We start from the raw sequence: 16,603 nt of genomic DNA on the forward strand, positions 1-16,603 counted from the left end.
CTCTACCCATTAGAGCTATGAAAAGTGTAGAGGGGTCTTAGAGGAAAAATAGGGGTGGAGGGGCCACAGAGCTATGAAAAGGTTAGAGGGGTCTTAGAGGAAGACTGGGGGCAGAGGGACCATAGAGCTATGAAAAGGGTAGAAGGGTCTCAGAGATAGGAACGGGGTAGAGGGGCCACAGAGCTAGGAAAAGGGTAGAGGGGTCTTAGAGGAAGAATGGGGGTAGAGGGGCCATAGAGCTATGAAAAGGGAAGAGGGGTCTTAGAGGAAGAATGGGGGTAGAGGGGTCACAGAGCTATGAAAAGATAATTACAATAAGTCATCAATTTAAAAAGGAAAGATGTTTGGGAATTGCTGGGAGCCGCTCTTGCCCTTCCCTCTCTATGGTGAAGCCAGAAAGAGGAGGCTGGAGAGGAGACCATAGAGAGGGGCGCTCGGGTGCCGCTCTAGGCTTCCCTCTCGCCGCACCCTCCTTGGGGCTCCGGGCGGGCGGGGCCGGGGCGTCACGTGCGGTGGGCGGGGCCTTTTCGTAGCTCTGTGGCCCCTCTACCCATTAGAGCTATGAAAATGGTAGAGGCGTCTCAGAGGTAGAAAAGGGGTAGAGGGGCCACAGAGGCAGGAAAGGGGTAGAGGGGCCACAGAACTATGAAAAGTGTAGAGGGGCCTCAGAGGTAGAAAAGGGGCAGATAGGCCACAGAGGTTTGAAAAGTGTAGAGGGGCCACAGAGGTAGAAAAGGGTAGAGGGGCCACATAGCTATGAAAAGGGTAGAGGGGCCTCAGGGGTAGAGGGGCCACAGAGCTATGAAAAGGGTAGAGGGGCCTCAGGGGTAGGGGGCCACAGAGCTATGAAAAGTGTAGAGGCGTCTCAGATGTAGAAAAGGGTAGAGGGGCCACAGAGGCAGGAAAGGGGTAGAGGGGCCACAGAACTATGAAAAGGGTAGAGGGGCCTCAGAGGTAGAAAAGGGGCAGATAGGCCACAGAGGTTTGAAAAGTGTAGAGGGGCCACAGAGGTAGAAAAGGGTAGAGGGGCCACATAGCTATGAAAAGGGTAGAGGGGCCTCAGGGGTAGAGGGGCCACAGAGCTATGAAAAGGGTAGAGGGGCCTCAGGGGTAGGGGGCCACAGAGCTATGAAAAGTGTAGAGGCGTCTCAGATGTAGAAAAGGGTAGAGGGGCCACAGAGGCAGGAAAGGGGTAGAGGGGCCACAGAACTATGAAAAGGGTAGAGGGGCCTCAGAGGTAGAAAAGGGGCAGATAGGCCACAGAGGTTTGAAAAGTGTAGAGGGGCCACAGAGGTAGAAAAGGGTAGAGGGGCCACATAGCTATGAAAAGGGTAGAGGGGCCTCAGGGGTAGAGGGGCCACAGAGCTATGAAAAGGGTAGAGGGGCCTCAGGGGTAGGGGGCCACAGAGCTATGAAAAGTGTAGAGGCGTCTCAGATGTAGAAAAGGGTAGAGGGGCCACAGAGGCAGGAAAGGGGTAGAGGGGCCACAGAACTATGAAAAGGGTAGAGGGGCCTCAGAGGCAGGAAAGGGGTAGAGGGGCCACAGAACTATGAAAAGGGTAGAGGGGCCTCAGAAGTAGAAAAGGGGCAGAGGGGCCACAGAGCTCTACCCCTTTCCTACCTCTGAGACCCCTCTACCCTTTTCCTACCTCTATCCTCCCTTACAGCCCTTTCCCTACCCAGAACCCATCACTATTTACGTCTGAGGGCGTGTGCGTTTGTGTGTCACTCTTCCCTTTTCCTGTCTCCCTCTCCCTTGCGTCCATCGCTGTCAACTTACAGATTTGAAAATAAGGGACCAGCAGCCTCAAAAATTAGGGATCAGCAGCCAAAATAAGGGATCAACAATTACTTTTATAAAATACATATTTTGTTGCGTGCAAATGGCTTGAGATACCAATTAGGTCCATAAATTACCATATAGCATATATTCAGCAGAAAAAAACAGCAACAATTTGTTGTTGACAAAGGACAGCTGGATACAGAAAGGGCCCCATTACCTTCAGTAGCTTATTTAAGGGACATCATCAATAAGGGACAGCAGTGGGACATGGCCCTGGAATAAGGGACTGCCCCGCCAAATAAGGGACGCTTGACAGCTATGGCTGGTACCTCTGCCAGTATACAAGAACGCCAATCCAGAATTATTTCCATCCTTCCGCTGAGGGGAGCTGCCAGAGTTCTCATCCAGTCAATATTATAATTCAACCACAAGGGCAGCAGACCTTTGCCCACTATCTGAGCCGCTTAAGTCGAAAGGGCAGCGGAGTCAGTTTGGCAGAGGACAGGCAGCAGGTGCCAGGCCCCACGGCAAAGGTGGGGTTCTTTTCTGGGTGCCATTAAATCGGCGTGAGTGTGATAGGAATTTTATGGTCTTAGATATATGGTAATGTTCATAAGAGTGCCAACCAAGGACGTACATAGATCAGCACAGGAAGACCAACCTGGAACCATTTTGATTTCTAAACTGAGCAAATGTTTTCTCTGCAAGGTCAAAGTGGGAAACCTCCCCATTGTCTCTTTCCTCACAAATCCTGTCTTAAGGATACATTTAAGATATGAATAGGGTGTGAGCCTGTGACCTGGCCGGGAACTAAGTATTTATCATTACAAAAGACTGACCAGGCTACCCAGGCAATCCAATCAAGTAACCTTCCAGATAAACAACGACAGGAGAAAAACAACATTCAAATTTCTGTTTTAAGACCGCCTTTTCTGTGATGTAGGTATGATGTTTCTGGGGGTGGTCTTGATCTACAGGGTGGCAATTTCAAAAGTCATTTTTCGCCATTTTTCGGGGTTCCTCCTCTCTCCTGCGGGTGGGGGGAGCACCCTGTTGCAACAGATCAATAAAGATCAAGCTTACTAGCTGCTTTGCTTCTCAATATTCTCTGCTTGGCCTCTGTTATTCTCTCCTACCAATAGGGAACCTATGTAAGGACTCTATATGGGCTCTTGGATACCCCATAAGGGAAAAGGGCATTTTTTTTTGTTTACAGCATGAGTCAGCCTTGTCCTTTCCTCTCTCCCTCGCCTGCTTGCTTCTCAAGGCCGATGGATATCGCTCCGTCTGTTCTGAGCGCTGGCTTCCTTGAATTCAAGCCAAGGTCATCCCTGCCAGCCACTGTTTGCTACTGAAACAGGAGGGGGAGATACATTCAATACAGTATTGTGATTTGTGAGACTCCATCAGGCAAGGCCTCCTTCCCCCTGCCTTGCCCCACCCTCGGCTTCCCAATGTGTCTTGTATTGTTTTATGTACATGTGGGCGGCTTGCCGTGGTTTTATTGATTATAGTTTAGATATTATTCTAACTGTTGGGTGGATTTCTGTTTCAGTTTTATATGTTGAAATTATTATTTTATACTATTCTAATTGATGAATGTTACTCTTTTTGATGTAGGCTGCCTATTTTAAAGTTTTATCACATTTTTGTATTGCATTAGATTGTGATAATATGTGCATTTTTTGTTTCTTCAGCTTGTAAACCGCCTTGAGTATTGTAAGATAGAAAGGCGGTATACAAATTAAAAATGATGATGATGATGATTTTCCTGCTTTTTCTGCAGAAAACAATGGGAAGCCACTTGCAAAAAAGCCAAACAACTATGAAAATCACACACACAATGATACAGTAGTGCATATATTTTCCATTTTGCAACACACTAAAAAGTGAAATTGTGGTTTTAGTTTAAAAGTATTTAGAAAAGAAAATGAGCTGAGCTCATGCCAAGTAGGAGCTCAGAAACAAAATTGCTTATTATTTTTTATTTTAGTTGTTTTTTTATTGAAGAAACACCGCCCCACAAAATACAACGAGGCCCATCTTTCTTTAATACTTCCTCCTCTTTGGCCGCCGCGCTGCATTGTGGGCAAGGCGCTCCTTTCTCCGCCGCGGGGCCTGCTGGGTAAAGCGGACCCTCCGTCTCGCGGCGCTTTGGCGACACTGTCGCGGCCGCCGCTCCCGACGTCGCTTTACGGCCGCCGCTCAGGAGGCTCCCCATTGGACGGGCGCTGAGGCCGAAGCCTTCGGCGGGCGGAAGCCGGAAGCGGAAGTCGACGTTGCTGGGGCGGCGGAGCAGCAGCAGCAGGAGCAGCAGCAGCAGCAACGTGAGGGGGAAGGAAGATGGTGAGGCCGGGCAAAGGGGGAGGGGCTCGGGAGGGTCTACTCGGGAGTAAGCCCGCGGGGAGGGGCTTCTCCGCCCCAGGTCAAACCAGGGGGGGCTCACACGGGGATTGGCTGTGGGGCAGGACCCACTCAGCTCAAGGGAGGGTCCTGGGAGGGGGCGACGTGGGTGCCTGGGGGGCGAGAGGAAGGCAATGGAGCGGCCTCTCTCTCCCCACCCCAGGTAAGGCAATGGGGGCTCCCTCCTGCTGCCCCCGCCCAGGTAAGCTGAGTTGCTCAGGGGCAGGACCCCTTCAGCTCAATGGAGTGTCCTGGGAAGGGGAAAAGTGGGAATCCTCTAGCCTGGGGGGCTAGAGGAAGGCAATGGAGCGGCCTCTCTCCACCCACCCCAGGGTGGGGGCTCCCTCCTGCTGCCCCCACCCCAAGTAAGCTCAATTGCTCAGGGGCAGGACCCATTCAGCTCAAGGGAGTATCCTGGGAGGGGGCGACGTGGGTGCCTGGGGGGCTAGAGGAAGGCAATGGAGCGGCCTCTCTCCACCCACCCCAGGTAAGGCAATGGGGGCTCCCTCCTGCTGCCCCCGCCCAGGTAAGCTGAGTTGCTCAGGGGCAGGACCCCTTCAGCTCAAGGGAGTGTCCTGGGAGGGGGCGACGTGGGTGCCTGGGGGGCTAGAGGAAGGCAATGGAGCGGCCTCTCTCTCCCCACCCCAGGTAGGACAATGGGGACTCCCTCCTGCTGCCCCTGCCCAGGTAAGCTGAGTTGCTCAGGGGCAGGACCCATTCAGCTCAAGGGAGTGTGCCTGAAGTAGGCATGTGCTTTGGCTTGCGGTGCAAATGTCAAACAAGGAGGTGGGGGTTTCACGTGGGGAGGGGGCTTGGGTCTAGCAAAAGGGGTTCGCTCCTCCCCGCCTCCCAGGTAAGCCAGTTCCTTTAGGGATGAGACCCATTGAGCGCGGCGGCATTTACCAGATTGCAGCATTAGTGTGATGGGGGGGGGTTGTGTGCCTCCCCCTTGGATACAGTCAAAGTGGTTCGCTCCCCACATCTTCCAGATATTCGCTCAGCAGTCGGCCCCATTGAGTTCAGTGGATTTTACTGGGGTAAGATTGTTAGAGGAAGGCAATGGAAGGGGGGCTTATTTCCCTGCCTCCAAGGTAAGGAAATGGGGGCTGCTGCGCTCCCTAGATGCCCGGTAAGCTGAGGGTTATGTTCAGCTGGGAATCACAATTATTATTATTTATTCTTATTTATTGACTTTATATGCTGCCCTATACCCGGAGGTCTCAGGGCGGTTCGAGCGGGGAGAGTTGCGGCTGCATGCTCAAGTCCTGATGGGGGGCTTCCCTTTGGGGTGTCTGGGTGGGCAGTGTGAGGGCAGGACCCTTTGGCTTGATCCAGCAGGGCTCTGCTTAGGTTCTGAAAAGCATGGCAACGATTAAGGTCGGCTCGACTGTGAAGACTCCTTTACCTGCCAGGTGTGTTTCTCAACCTGCCCAATTTGCCCCTCTCTTGCAGCTTCCGCTCTCCTTGCTGAAGACGGCGCAGAACCACCCCATGGTGAGTCCGGGTCGCGTCTAGCCTTCAGTCAAACTGCAGAGGAGGAGGCTGACGCGCTGCTGACTGTGGCTGGATGCACCTCCAGTTTTATTCATTTTTAAATTCCTGCATACAGAAAACTGGCTTTTTGGGGGAAGAGACTAATCCGGAACCTAACCAGAGCCAGCGATGTGTAGCTGTTAGAGTGTTGAACTGAAACCTGGGAAACCTCTTGGACTAGCCTTCCTTGTAAGGATAAAGAGGGGGAAACTATGAGTGCTGCCTTGAACTCCTGGGAGGGAAAGGTGGGGTATACAATGGGACCTTGTTTCTCAAATGCTTTGGGTCTCAATCTCTGAAAACCCAGAAGTAAGTTTTCCAGTTTTTGGGGAAAATTGGAAGCCGAACATCCGATGTGGCTGTCGGCTATTGTTTCTGGGACACCTGCACCAATCAGAAGCTACACCTTGGTTTTTGAACATTTCGGAAGTCAAACGGACTTCCAGAACGGATTGCGTTTTTGTTTTCAGTTCTGATTGGCGCAAGCGCCTCGGAAACCATCGTTGACATCAGACGTTCAGCTTCCGAGAATCATTCAGGAACCGGAACACTTCCGGGTTTTCAGGCATTTGGGAACCAAGGTCCCACTGTCTTAGGCTTTGGGAAGGCAAAGCAAGGGCTGTCGGGGTGTCACATGTTGCCCCAAAGGCCTCCAGGGCTGTGAGAGAGAGGGAGATGCCTCTTTAGATCTGGGAGGTGTTTCTGGAATGCGGAGGGGGGTTGTTGTCCGACACCTGGAGGGCCCCAGGTGTTTCCCCCAAGATTCTGGTGCTCTGGGAGCCCAGATCCTTCATCTAATCTCCCGCCTTCTCTTTCCAGCTGGTGGAGCTGAAGAATGGGGAGACTTACAATGGGCACCTGGTCAGCTGTGATAACTGGATGAACATCAACCTGCGCGAAGTCATCTGCACGTCCAGGGTAAGCATTATTACTATTTATATTATTATTACTGTTATCTTCAAGTGATACTGCAAGCTCACACTTCTCACTGTGCTTGTATACCTACTTAAGGTACACATGTAAGAGGCTCGTTTTTTAATTTTATTTTGGGAATGATGCACTGCATTGCTTAATTCCGATTGGCCATTTTAGAATGCAGTTGTGCTCTACATTGTAAATCAATCAGAGCTAGGAGCTGCTCCTTTTGTTTTCCAATGTATTTCTTATCCATAATAATGATTTTGAGAATGAGTGTGGCACGAGCAGATTTTTATTTCAAAAGTGTTGCACAGAAGTTTGAGAACAGGTAGAATTGGTGCAGGGACCGCCTCCCCCCCCCCCTTGCAAACTGGATTAAATGCAAGTGGGGGCAGGAGCAGGGCAAGCAAGCCTGCGCACAGGGCTGCCCGCTGCCCTGGCACCCCCTCTGTGTCCCCTTCCTCTTGGCGAGCAACACGTGGGGCAGCCCTGCGATGACATCAGCCCATTATTATTATTATTATTATTTAACAAAGTGTCTTCTGGTTGGCCACTGTGAGAACAGGATGTGGGCGAGGTAGGTTGGGTTGAAAGTGGGGGACACAGCCCATGGTCACCCTGGGAGTTTCATGGCTGAGTGACGACTTGAACCCTCGTTTCTTCCAGGTTTATTTCCCCACACACTGCTCTGCTCTGGATGGTTACAACCTCTGAAGTCTGGCCTTGTAACCTCTGAAGTCTGGCCAGCATTTCCCAAGCTTTTTCGGGTGTCCCCCCCCCCTTGCAGTTCCACAAACTCATCCCCAGTGCCCCCTGCCCTATAAAAAGCATTATTCAGGATAGCGGTTTGCACGACCAAACAATTACACGTTTATTCAAAATCCAATTGAAACTCTTTATAAAATCATGGAATTGTAGAGTTGGAAAGAACAATGTAGTCCAGCCGCCTGCAATGTAGGGATACTTGGTTCCGATATCCCAAAAAGTGTAAGGGAATTCTTATTTGTGACAGTGACCGCAAGAATTTTAATAGCATCAAATTGGAAGGGAGAAAAAGTACCATCAAAATTGGAGCGGCAACAAAGACTAATGGAGTACGCAAAACTAGCTAAGCTATCAATATTTTTCAATAAATGGGGTTTATTTAAAAGTTACATAAAATATTGCAACAATATAAAATCTGTGGCAGCCTTTAAGAAACTTCTGTTATACACCGATCAGGTTTAAGAAAGTACAATATTTAGGCTAAGCAATTATTTAAAATAGACACAAAGTGCGCTAGATAAATATAAATTTAAAGCTAGATGGAGTTGGCGGGAAATCAATGGAACTAGAAGAAGACTGTGACACGGTGCAATAGATATTGACAATTCTTTGTTTTGTGTTGTTATTTCCAAAGTCTGAAGGTCCATTAGGGGCCTCTTAGCACAATCCCACCATCCCCAGGGGGCGCTCCCACCAATTTGGGAAGCCCTGCCTGGTAAACCAGCACCCCTTTTCTGCCTTTTGGTGGGGTGCTGTTTGCCCGCTGTCCATTAGGTGGTGCTGCCTTCCAGCCCAACCTGTCACGGAGATGGGAGGGCCGGGCTCTGGCCTGGTGAGACTTCAGTCGCAAGCGGGTGGGGAAAATCTCCTTTTATTTTTCAGCTCAGCAGGGGAGGAGCCATTTTTGCACAAAACCCGAGTCTCCTCCGGAAGAGAGGGAGGTAAATGTTAGCGCAGAGCTAAGCAGGTTGGCAGAAACCACACTGGGGGCAGGATTAGAAATGGGGTTTCCCCATAAGCTTTAAAAAGACAGCGTTTGTGTCAGCCGGTTTTGCAACAAGAAGTAAGAAGCTTCCAAAACAAAGGGGCTGTAGGCAGCCTGCCTGAGATTGCCTCCAGTTGGGCAGGAAAACGTTCAAAGGAAGAAACATAGGGAGAGAGCAGTACATTGGTCCCTTGGTTCTGACTTAATCCGTTCCGGAAGTCCGTTGCAAAGTGCTCCCAAACCAAGGCGTGCTTTTTTGCCTTAGAAAGTAATGCAAAACGGATTAATCCGTTCCAGACTTTTAAAAACAACCCCTAAAACAGCCATTTAACGTGAATTATACTATCTAACAAGACCATTGATCCATAAAGTGAACGCAATAATCAATGCACTGTACTATAAATAGGACAGTGTTGTAGATGATAAAAAAACAATGATAGTCATGGTTTGGATGGAGGGCTTTTATCCATTTCCACAGTCACACAATCAGTCAGTCACAAAAACAAATGAACCAAAAACGACTTAAAAACAAAAAGGCAAAATAAAGAGCAAAAACAAAAGCGCCAACGTAATCCGTTCTGGAAGTCTGTGTGACTTCTGAAATGTTCGAAAACCAAGGCATGGCTTCTGATTGGTGCAGGCACCCTGGAAATAATAGCCAACAGTTGAACCGGATGTTCTGCTTCCAAAAATTGCTCGAAAACCAGAACACTTACTTCCAGGTTTTTGGAGTTTGAGAACCAAGGCGTTTGGGAACCAAGATACCATTGTATTATTAAACTCGCTCTTTTCATTCTATTTCTGTCTTGAGTCGTCTTCTTTTTTAATCTGTTTTGGTCCTGGTTTCACCCGTTCTTCCTTTTCTCTCGGGCAGGACGGAGACAAGTTCTGGCGGATGCCGGAGTGCTACATCCGCGGCAGCACCATCAAGTACCTTCGCATCCCGGACGAGATCATCGACATGGTCAAGGAGGAGGTGGTGTCCAAGGGGAGGGGCCGCGGCGGGATGCAGCAGCAGAAGCAGCAGAAGGGGCGCGGAGTCGGCGGCACCGGCCGGGGTGAGCCCCTCTCTGGAGCTCGGGGGCGGCAGGGGAGTCTCCCACTTCAGGGGGCTCCCGGCCTTGATATGTGGTTTACTAACATCCTTCCTAACTCGTGCTAGCAAGTTTCCCCACTTAGCAGAGTGCGTTCCCCTTCTTACGCAGCAGAAAACTCGTTGCAAACTCGTGTGAGTTTCTTCAGAAAATACACAATTCAGTCTGGCTTCTTCAGATTGAAATGTGTTCTAATATTTTCCTGGTAAGACCCCTTGAATTCCTCCTAAGAGAATAAAGACGCCACAGTCTTATTTATAAGCCAGGCATGTCCAAACTCAGTATTGGGGGCCTAATCCGGCCCGCCGGTCAATTTAATCCGGTCCCCAAGGCAGACATCTGAAGGCAGCCCTGTGTTGGGAAGTTTTTAAGGTTTAATGCATGTATTGTGTTTTTAATATTCGGTTGGGAGCTGCCCAGAGTGGCTGGGTGAGTGGCAAAGGGGTTCCCCTGAGCTCAGCCCCTTCCTCTTTTCTTCTCCCCCCCCCCCAGGTGTATTTGGCGGCCGTGGACGAGGGGGGATCCCAGGCAGCGGCCGAGGAGGACAGCAGGAGAAGAAGCCCGGGCGTCAGGCAGCCAAGCAGTGAGGAGCCGAAGATGGCGCCCCGGACTCAAGTGCCATGCCAGGAAGGCTGGTCTGCCGTCCCTCTTCACCCACAAAAGAAACTCTTAGGTCCCTCTGTTTCCACGCACCTCGGGGGAGACGGAAGCCACTGGCCTCAAGTTTTGGTCTCTTTTTGCTTTTAAGTTCCAGTTATTAGAAATGAGTGTTTAAAGCATCTCCCCCGAGCGCATACACACAGTTTAGCTCTTAATTTGAGAATCCAGGTAACCGTTTGGAGGGGTGATTTGACTTCGCCTCTTCCCTTTTTTGTTTTTTGGAATCGTTTTGGCAAGAGAAACGCCTTGCCAGCCTTTGGAACGACAGTAACGGAGAGGACGGGCTAGGCTTTCCGCTCAGAGTGTCAGGATTAAACGATGTAGCTTTCTTTTTATTAGGAAATGGGACTTGTCAAGGCAACTTCAGCTCTGGGTTCAGTTTTTGGGGAGCGGGGTTGGATGAAAAGGTGTCGCCGGGCCAGGGAATTCTGCTGCTTCCACCTGGGCTCTCATCACACCTGTGGGAACATACCTTTTCAGCCGGAGTTTAGTCTCCCAGCCTCCCTCTGCTCCTGTCTCTCTTGTTCAGCCTTCCCCCCAGATATTTCCCAGGGATGTTTGGTGAGCAGGAGGTGATCTGCGTCCATTCATCCCCCAGGATGTTACCGGACTCCGACTCCCATCCGCACAGCCGATATTCTGGGATGCTGTTGGGAACTCCAATCCAGCAACATCTGGAGGGAGTCGGGCTAATCTCTGCTTCCAAATTCTCCACACACCCATTTCCCTCCCAGGTGGAATTTGTTGCCTCAGCCTCAGACCTAAAGCATCCCGTTTGTGTGACCCTTCTGAGAATCTCTCGGGAGGCTGTGTCGGCCGCCTCCATGTTATCACCAGCAGTTGGTCGGAGCCAGATCAAACGAGCTGCAACCATTCTTTCCTTTTCTTCTCCTTTTTTTTTTAAAAAAAAACGTGCTTTGTAATCCAGTTTTAAGTTTACGAGCAGAATAAACTTGGAATCAGCTGTTTGGTGTCTGCGCTTCTGCCGGAGGGGCCCCAGAGAGCTCCCATTCCCCTTCGGTTCTCAAAACACAGCTTGCAAATCTGCTTTTGCTGTTTCACAATCTTGCAAGACGTCCGTATCACGGCAGTGCCCCGCCTGAGCTGGCAGGCTCAAGGAGCGGTCAGTCTGCTAGTGGAAGTGGCCTGTCTCGGCCCCCTCCACCCACAGGCAGCTCCTGCCCTGGAACACTTTGCCCTTTGCGAAATTTGGTTCTGGAAGCTGGCCGGATCCAGAAGTGGGTGGGGCGCTTGGATTCCCAGGCAAAGCTTGTTTTTGAAAGATTTCTTAAATGGATGAGGACATCCCAGGACGTTTCTGAGCACAATTCAAAGGGTCAGTGCTGACCTTAAAAGCCCCAAACGGCCCAGTATCCCTGAAGGAGCATCTCCACTCCCATCATTCAGCCCGGACACCGGGGTCCCTCTCCTGAGGGCCTTCTGGCGGTTCCCTCCCTGCGAGAAGTGAGCTTACAGGAAACCAAGCAGAGGGCCTTCTCGGTGGTGGCGCCCGCCCTGTGGAACACCCTCCCATCAGATGTCAATGAAATAAGCAACTATCTGATGTTTAGAAGACATCTAAAGGCAGCCCTGTTTAGGGAAGCTTTTAATGTTTGATGTTTTATTGCTTTGTTATTATCAGTAGTAATATTATGTTGGGAACCACACAGAGTGGCTGGGGAAACCCAGCCAGATGAGCAGGGTATAAATAAGAAATTATTATTATTATTATTATTATCATTATCCAAAGAGCCCTGCGGCAGCTGGCTCACCCAGGCCATCATCGTGGCCCCACAGTGGCCAGCCAGGCACCCCCAAAGTGAAGCCCCCGTGCAGGGCATCTTTCCTCACTTGCGGCAGCCGATATAGAGAATCTGCTGTGTATGCAGGGGGTCCCATCCCCTGCCTGAAACCCTGGAGAGCCTCTGCTGCCAGTCTGTCTGGACAATACTGAGCTAGATAGGCCTGGAACCCGATGAGCTTGAGCATTTCCTCTTCCCTCCTGAACCGTTTTCCTTTGATCTTGTGTCTCCTGGTTGCAGGCTGGAGGGCAGGACAGCCCTCTGCCTCTCTCCCCCTAACTCGCTCGCTACTATCTCTGAACGCTCTTTCCCCTTAGCCCTTGTGAGCAGGCAAGACGGCCTTTTCCGTAGGGTGGAAGCGGGTGTTCCATTCCAGCACCCATGGGAGCCAAAGTGTCTCTCTCCCCCTCCCTCTGGGAGACGCGCTTCTCCTCTTCCAGAGCCGTGAGTCACAGCAGCCCCCGCCACTTGAATCTGGAATAGCTGCGCACCAAGCGGAGCAGAAGAAATGCTTCCAGGCCTTTGCTCAGTGGATAAAAATAATCTCTTCTCTGTGCTCCCCCCACCGTTGCCTCTCCTTTATATATTCTTTTTATTAAGGTTTCCTTTTCCCCTGAGATGTCACGGTCAACGGCTTCTGAGGCCCCCTGGAAGAATCTGGGCTGGGATGCAGGGAAGGAGCCCTGATTCCCCCCCCCCCCAATTTGGGGGGGAAATAAAAAAATAAAATTAAAAATGGTGGCGGCCAAACTGGGGGGTGGAAAGAGAGACATGTTCAGGAGTAAACAGAGAAGCGGCAGCTCCTCTTCCCTTGTAGCTTTGCAAGTGTGGACTTGAACCCTCACAAGAGCCAGCAGGCTCAGTGGTCAGGGCCAGAACCACAGATCTGTCCATTTGTTAGGGACCCCTGAGGAATCCTGCGACACAGCTGTTCCTGGGTGGGGTCAAGTATAATTTGCAGACGACACCAAACTGGGAGGGGTAGCTAATGCCGCAGAAGACAGAATCGGGATTTGAAATGACTTTAACAGATTGGAGAACCAAGCTCAAGCTAACAAACTGGATTTCCATAGGGACAAATGTCAAGTTCTGTCCTTAGATGTGCAAATATAGGATGGGGGACACCTGGCTCACTAGCAGGACATGTGAAAAGGATCTAGGGGTCTGAACACGAGTCAACAGTGTGATGCAGCAGTAAAAAAAGCCAATGTTATTCTAGGCTGCATCAACAGGACACTAAACATCTGGGGTCCAGATCAAGGGAAGTCCTCCCTCTATTCTGTGTTGGTCAGACCACATCTGGAATCCTGTGTCTAGTTCTGGGCATCACAATTTAAGAAGGATGTTGACAAGCTGGAAGGTGGGCAGAGAAGAGCGACCGAGATGATCAAGGGTCTGGAAACCTGATGAGGAACGGTTGAAGGAGCTGGGCGTGTTTAGCCTGGAAAAGAGGAGCCTGAGAGGAGAGACATCTCAAGGCCTGCCACATGGAAGACGTCAACTTTCTAAGCGCATGAGTCGGTTTTCTCCTGCTCTGGAGGGCAGAACTCAAACCGTGGCTTCAAGTTGCAAAGTGAGATTCCGACTCAACATCCTTAAGTGTAAGACATCTCCTGACCCTCATCTTCCCCCCCAAAAAACAAATCTGTACTAAGCTTTTCCTTCCTTGACAGCTTTTGTTCTGTTTTGTTACTCTCCAATGTACCTCCATCCCTGTGCAAAACCTGCGTGAAGCCACAACGTCACAACCTGCGGTTGCCTAGGACACCTTCCCTGGTTTCCAAGGGCACCTGGGGGGAGCGAAGAGGGAGCGCCTGAACTGCGTGTGCTCCCCCCCCCTTTCTTTAATTGCCAGGTGCCTCTGCAGTCTCCAGCAGGGTTAGGCCAAGGCTGGCTCTGGCTGCGTCCCCAGCCGGGAAGGGCTGCTCTCCCTCGCTCCCCCCATCCTGGGACAGCGCCAAGGCAGAGAGAGGCCTGGGATGGATTAGAAAGCCCTGGAAGGCTGCTTTTAATTTTGCAGCCTCCTCCGCTGGGAAAGAGATGGGGGGGCGGCAACCCAAGAAGAGGGGGCCAGATCCAGGCCAGGTGAGGGGACTCAAAAGGGGGAGAGGCTCCCCTGGGTGGGGGGGCACCCAGCTGAAGGCTTTTTCAGGGGCTGCGACCAAATTGAGCAGAACCAGACACACACACAGCCCAACCACGCATCCCGGGAACTGTAGTTTGAGGGCGCTGGGAATCAGAGCTGGCTTTGACCGCGCAGGGACAATGCTGCCATCGCAGTGGCCACCCAAGCCGGGCTGTTTCCCAAGCCTGGCCAGGGTCTCTGCTAGGAGCCTCGAGTTGTTCTGTGTGCGAGAGTTGCCATTGCTTCAATCATTTCTAAAGCACAGCTGTTTGTCCCCTTTGGCTGAATGCAGTGTGCGACAACGAAGGCGCATGCCTCTGAGCATGCACAGAGAGCTTCCCCAAAACACATTGCTAACGGGGGACAGACGGACTTTGGTCATCTTTCATAATACGGTGTGCCCTGTGTGAGGCCAAAATTGGGTTCCCCCAGTTATGGATCTTCTCAACTTTGCTGTGCCTTGGGCAGCGGGATCGCATCCAGCACCTTTGCTGACGACAAACCTATACCTCCAACCTTTCTCCAGTGAAAACAGGGACGTCCTAAGGAGAAACAGGATCAAATCAGGAACCGGGAAGGCTTCTGTAAATCCAGGACTGTCCTGGAAAATGGGGACACCTGGAGGGTCTGACAGAGAGGACCTCTTCTAGGTTGGGGGCCTGTGGTGGAGGAAAGTCACCTTTCAATTCACAAGCTACGTAGATATGATGGTTCGGAATCCGAAGAAGGAGCGCCTCATCAACACGGAAAGTCTGAACCAGTTGGTCCGGCCGCAAAACCTGTCCCGTCCCACTAATTACGGGGTTGGCGGAGTCTTCCATGGAACGTGGGCAGGGCTTTGGAAAGAGCTCAAATTAGAAGCTGGGACTCCTTGGCTCTGGCTGGGCCTCTGGTGTTGCGCTGGGCGTGCCGCCCTCCTTATGCCCCACAGGAGGGCACCCCCTGCAAGAGACCCTCACTGGGAGGCCTGCCGGACCCACAAGGGGGAGGGTTTCCAATCTGATTTGCAAGGGGAAAGGTTTCTGCGGAGGGAGAAAGGTTTTTTTTCAGGAGCAAAGGAGGACCCAGAGGAGAACACCCGAGGCGCCCCGCCCAGACTCACAGCCTTGAGCAAACCTCGCCTTCATCTTCTGGGATTGGGGTTCCCTCCCTTCCCCATTCTCTCTGCAAATTGAGAACTCCTGGGAGCCCAGCAAAGCTGCCCAAGGCGCCTGCTCACAAAACCCAAAATGTGATCCACAACAGGCAAATTCTTTCCAGTGTATGAACCCAAAACAGGAGGCCTGTGGGGGACACCTGTGACCGTCGGAGTGTCGCTTCCACACATGCTGGGAGTTCAGCAACAGCGAGGGATGAAGGTTTCTCCTTCCCCCATCTAAGGAGAGGCGCCAGCTGCTTCCTTGGTCAGTCCTGTGTCCAATTCTGGGTACCACAATTTAAGGAGGATGTTGAGAAGCTGGAAGGTGGGCAGAGGAGGGAGACCAAGATGATCCAGGGTCTGATGAGGAACGGTCGAAGGAGCTGGGGATGTTTAGCCTCAGAAAGAGGGGACTGAGAGGAGATAGGAGATCTCAAGGGGAATAATAATAAATCCCTTTCCAAGCCAGCTTCCCTTACCCTGGTGGCATTCACAAGTGACACGTGAAACCGCAAGGAGGGTTTGCCCTCCGCTCTCGCCCTGGGGTGGGCACAGGCCTGTTTTCCATCTGGCGCCTGGATTTTCCATCCTTCCAACCTGGGCGTGTGCTGCTTGGGATGCAAGCCAGTTTCTGCTGCTGCTGCTGCTGCTGCAGACGGCCGGCCGGCCAGCCCCACTGCGATACAATCTCTCGCCCCCACCCAGCCATGGGGCGTTCCTGCCCTGCTGGCAGGGGGTGAGGCTGGCAGAGGGCAGGCCAGGTCTCTTTGCTCCTGCGTGGGCGAGGAGCCCCCTGGGATGGCAGGGGGCAGCCAGCGAGGCAGCGGTGCTGTGAAAGGGCAGGACTTTGGGGGCACAACTGCAGGGCCCCCGCTTTTGAGAAGGGAGGGATCTGCCCCCCAACACAGCAAAGGGGTGGGGAGGCCAAAAGCTGCCCCCCCCCAAATTTCTCTCTCGCAGGCCACCCGCCTCGCCAGCCCTCCTTCGCATCATCCTTGCTTCTCCTTGGCTGCAAACGGGCTGCCCTTGCGCTCTGCTCATGCCCCGTGGAATGGTAGAGTTGGAAGGGACCCCCAAGGGACATCCAGTCCAGCCCCCTTTGCTTGCCCGCCTGAGGAAAGAGAGGGGCTGCGCAAATGTGGCCAGAAACAAGCCTGAGGTGTCCAAAAGGCAATGTTTTGAATGGTTGCCCCGCCCACTGCCATCACACGCCCCCTGGAAAAGCTATTGCAGTATTGTCATTATTTTAATATTATGCCAAAAGAAAAAGGGTTTTGAGGACTGCAGGGTGAGTAGGGCTGGGACCTGGAAGAGACCCAACACTCCTCTCAGCCTTGCCTACCTCACAAGGCTGTGGTGGGGATTAAATGAGGAGGGGGGAAACTCGCCGGGGAGAA

The 16,603-nt window shown here is 51.8% G+C and overlaps 1 protein-coding gene across 1 annotated transcript; it reads left to right on the top strand.

Annotated features, from left to right (window-relative positions):
- The first annotated feature begins 4,018 nt into the window (after window positions 1-4,018).
- LSM4 (LSM4 homolog, U6 small nuclear RNA and mRNA degradation associated) lies at window positions 4,019-11,105 on the top strand. The gene is made up of 5 exons (XM_080988639.1): window positions 4,019-4,129; window positions 5,639-5,680; window positions 6,539-6,637; window positions 9,262-9,445; window positions 9,974-11,105. Exons 1-5 carry the CDS (start codon window positions 4,127-4,129, stop codon window positions 10,066-10,068), a joined length of 423 nt encoding a protein of 140 aa, XP_080844765.1. The 5' UTR covers window positions 4,019-4,126; the 3' UTR covers window positions 10,069-11,105.
- Window positions 11,106-16,603: the final 5,498 nt, after the last annotated feature.

Source organism: Podarcis pityusensis (genome assembly GCF_964106645.2).
Source record: "Podarcis pityusensis genome assembly, chromosome: 18".
In the NCBI taxonomy this organism is placed as follows: domain Eukaryota; kingdom Metazoa; phylum Chordata; class Lepidosauria; order Squamata; family Lacertidae; genus Podarcis; species Podarcis pityusensis.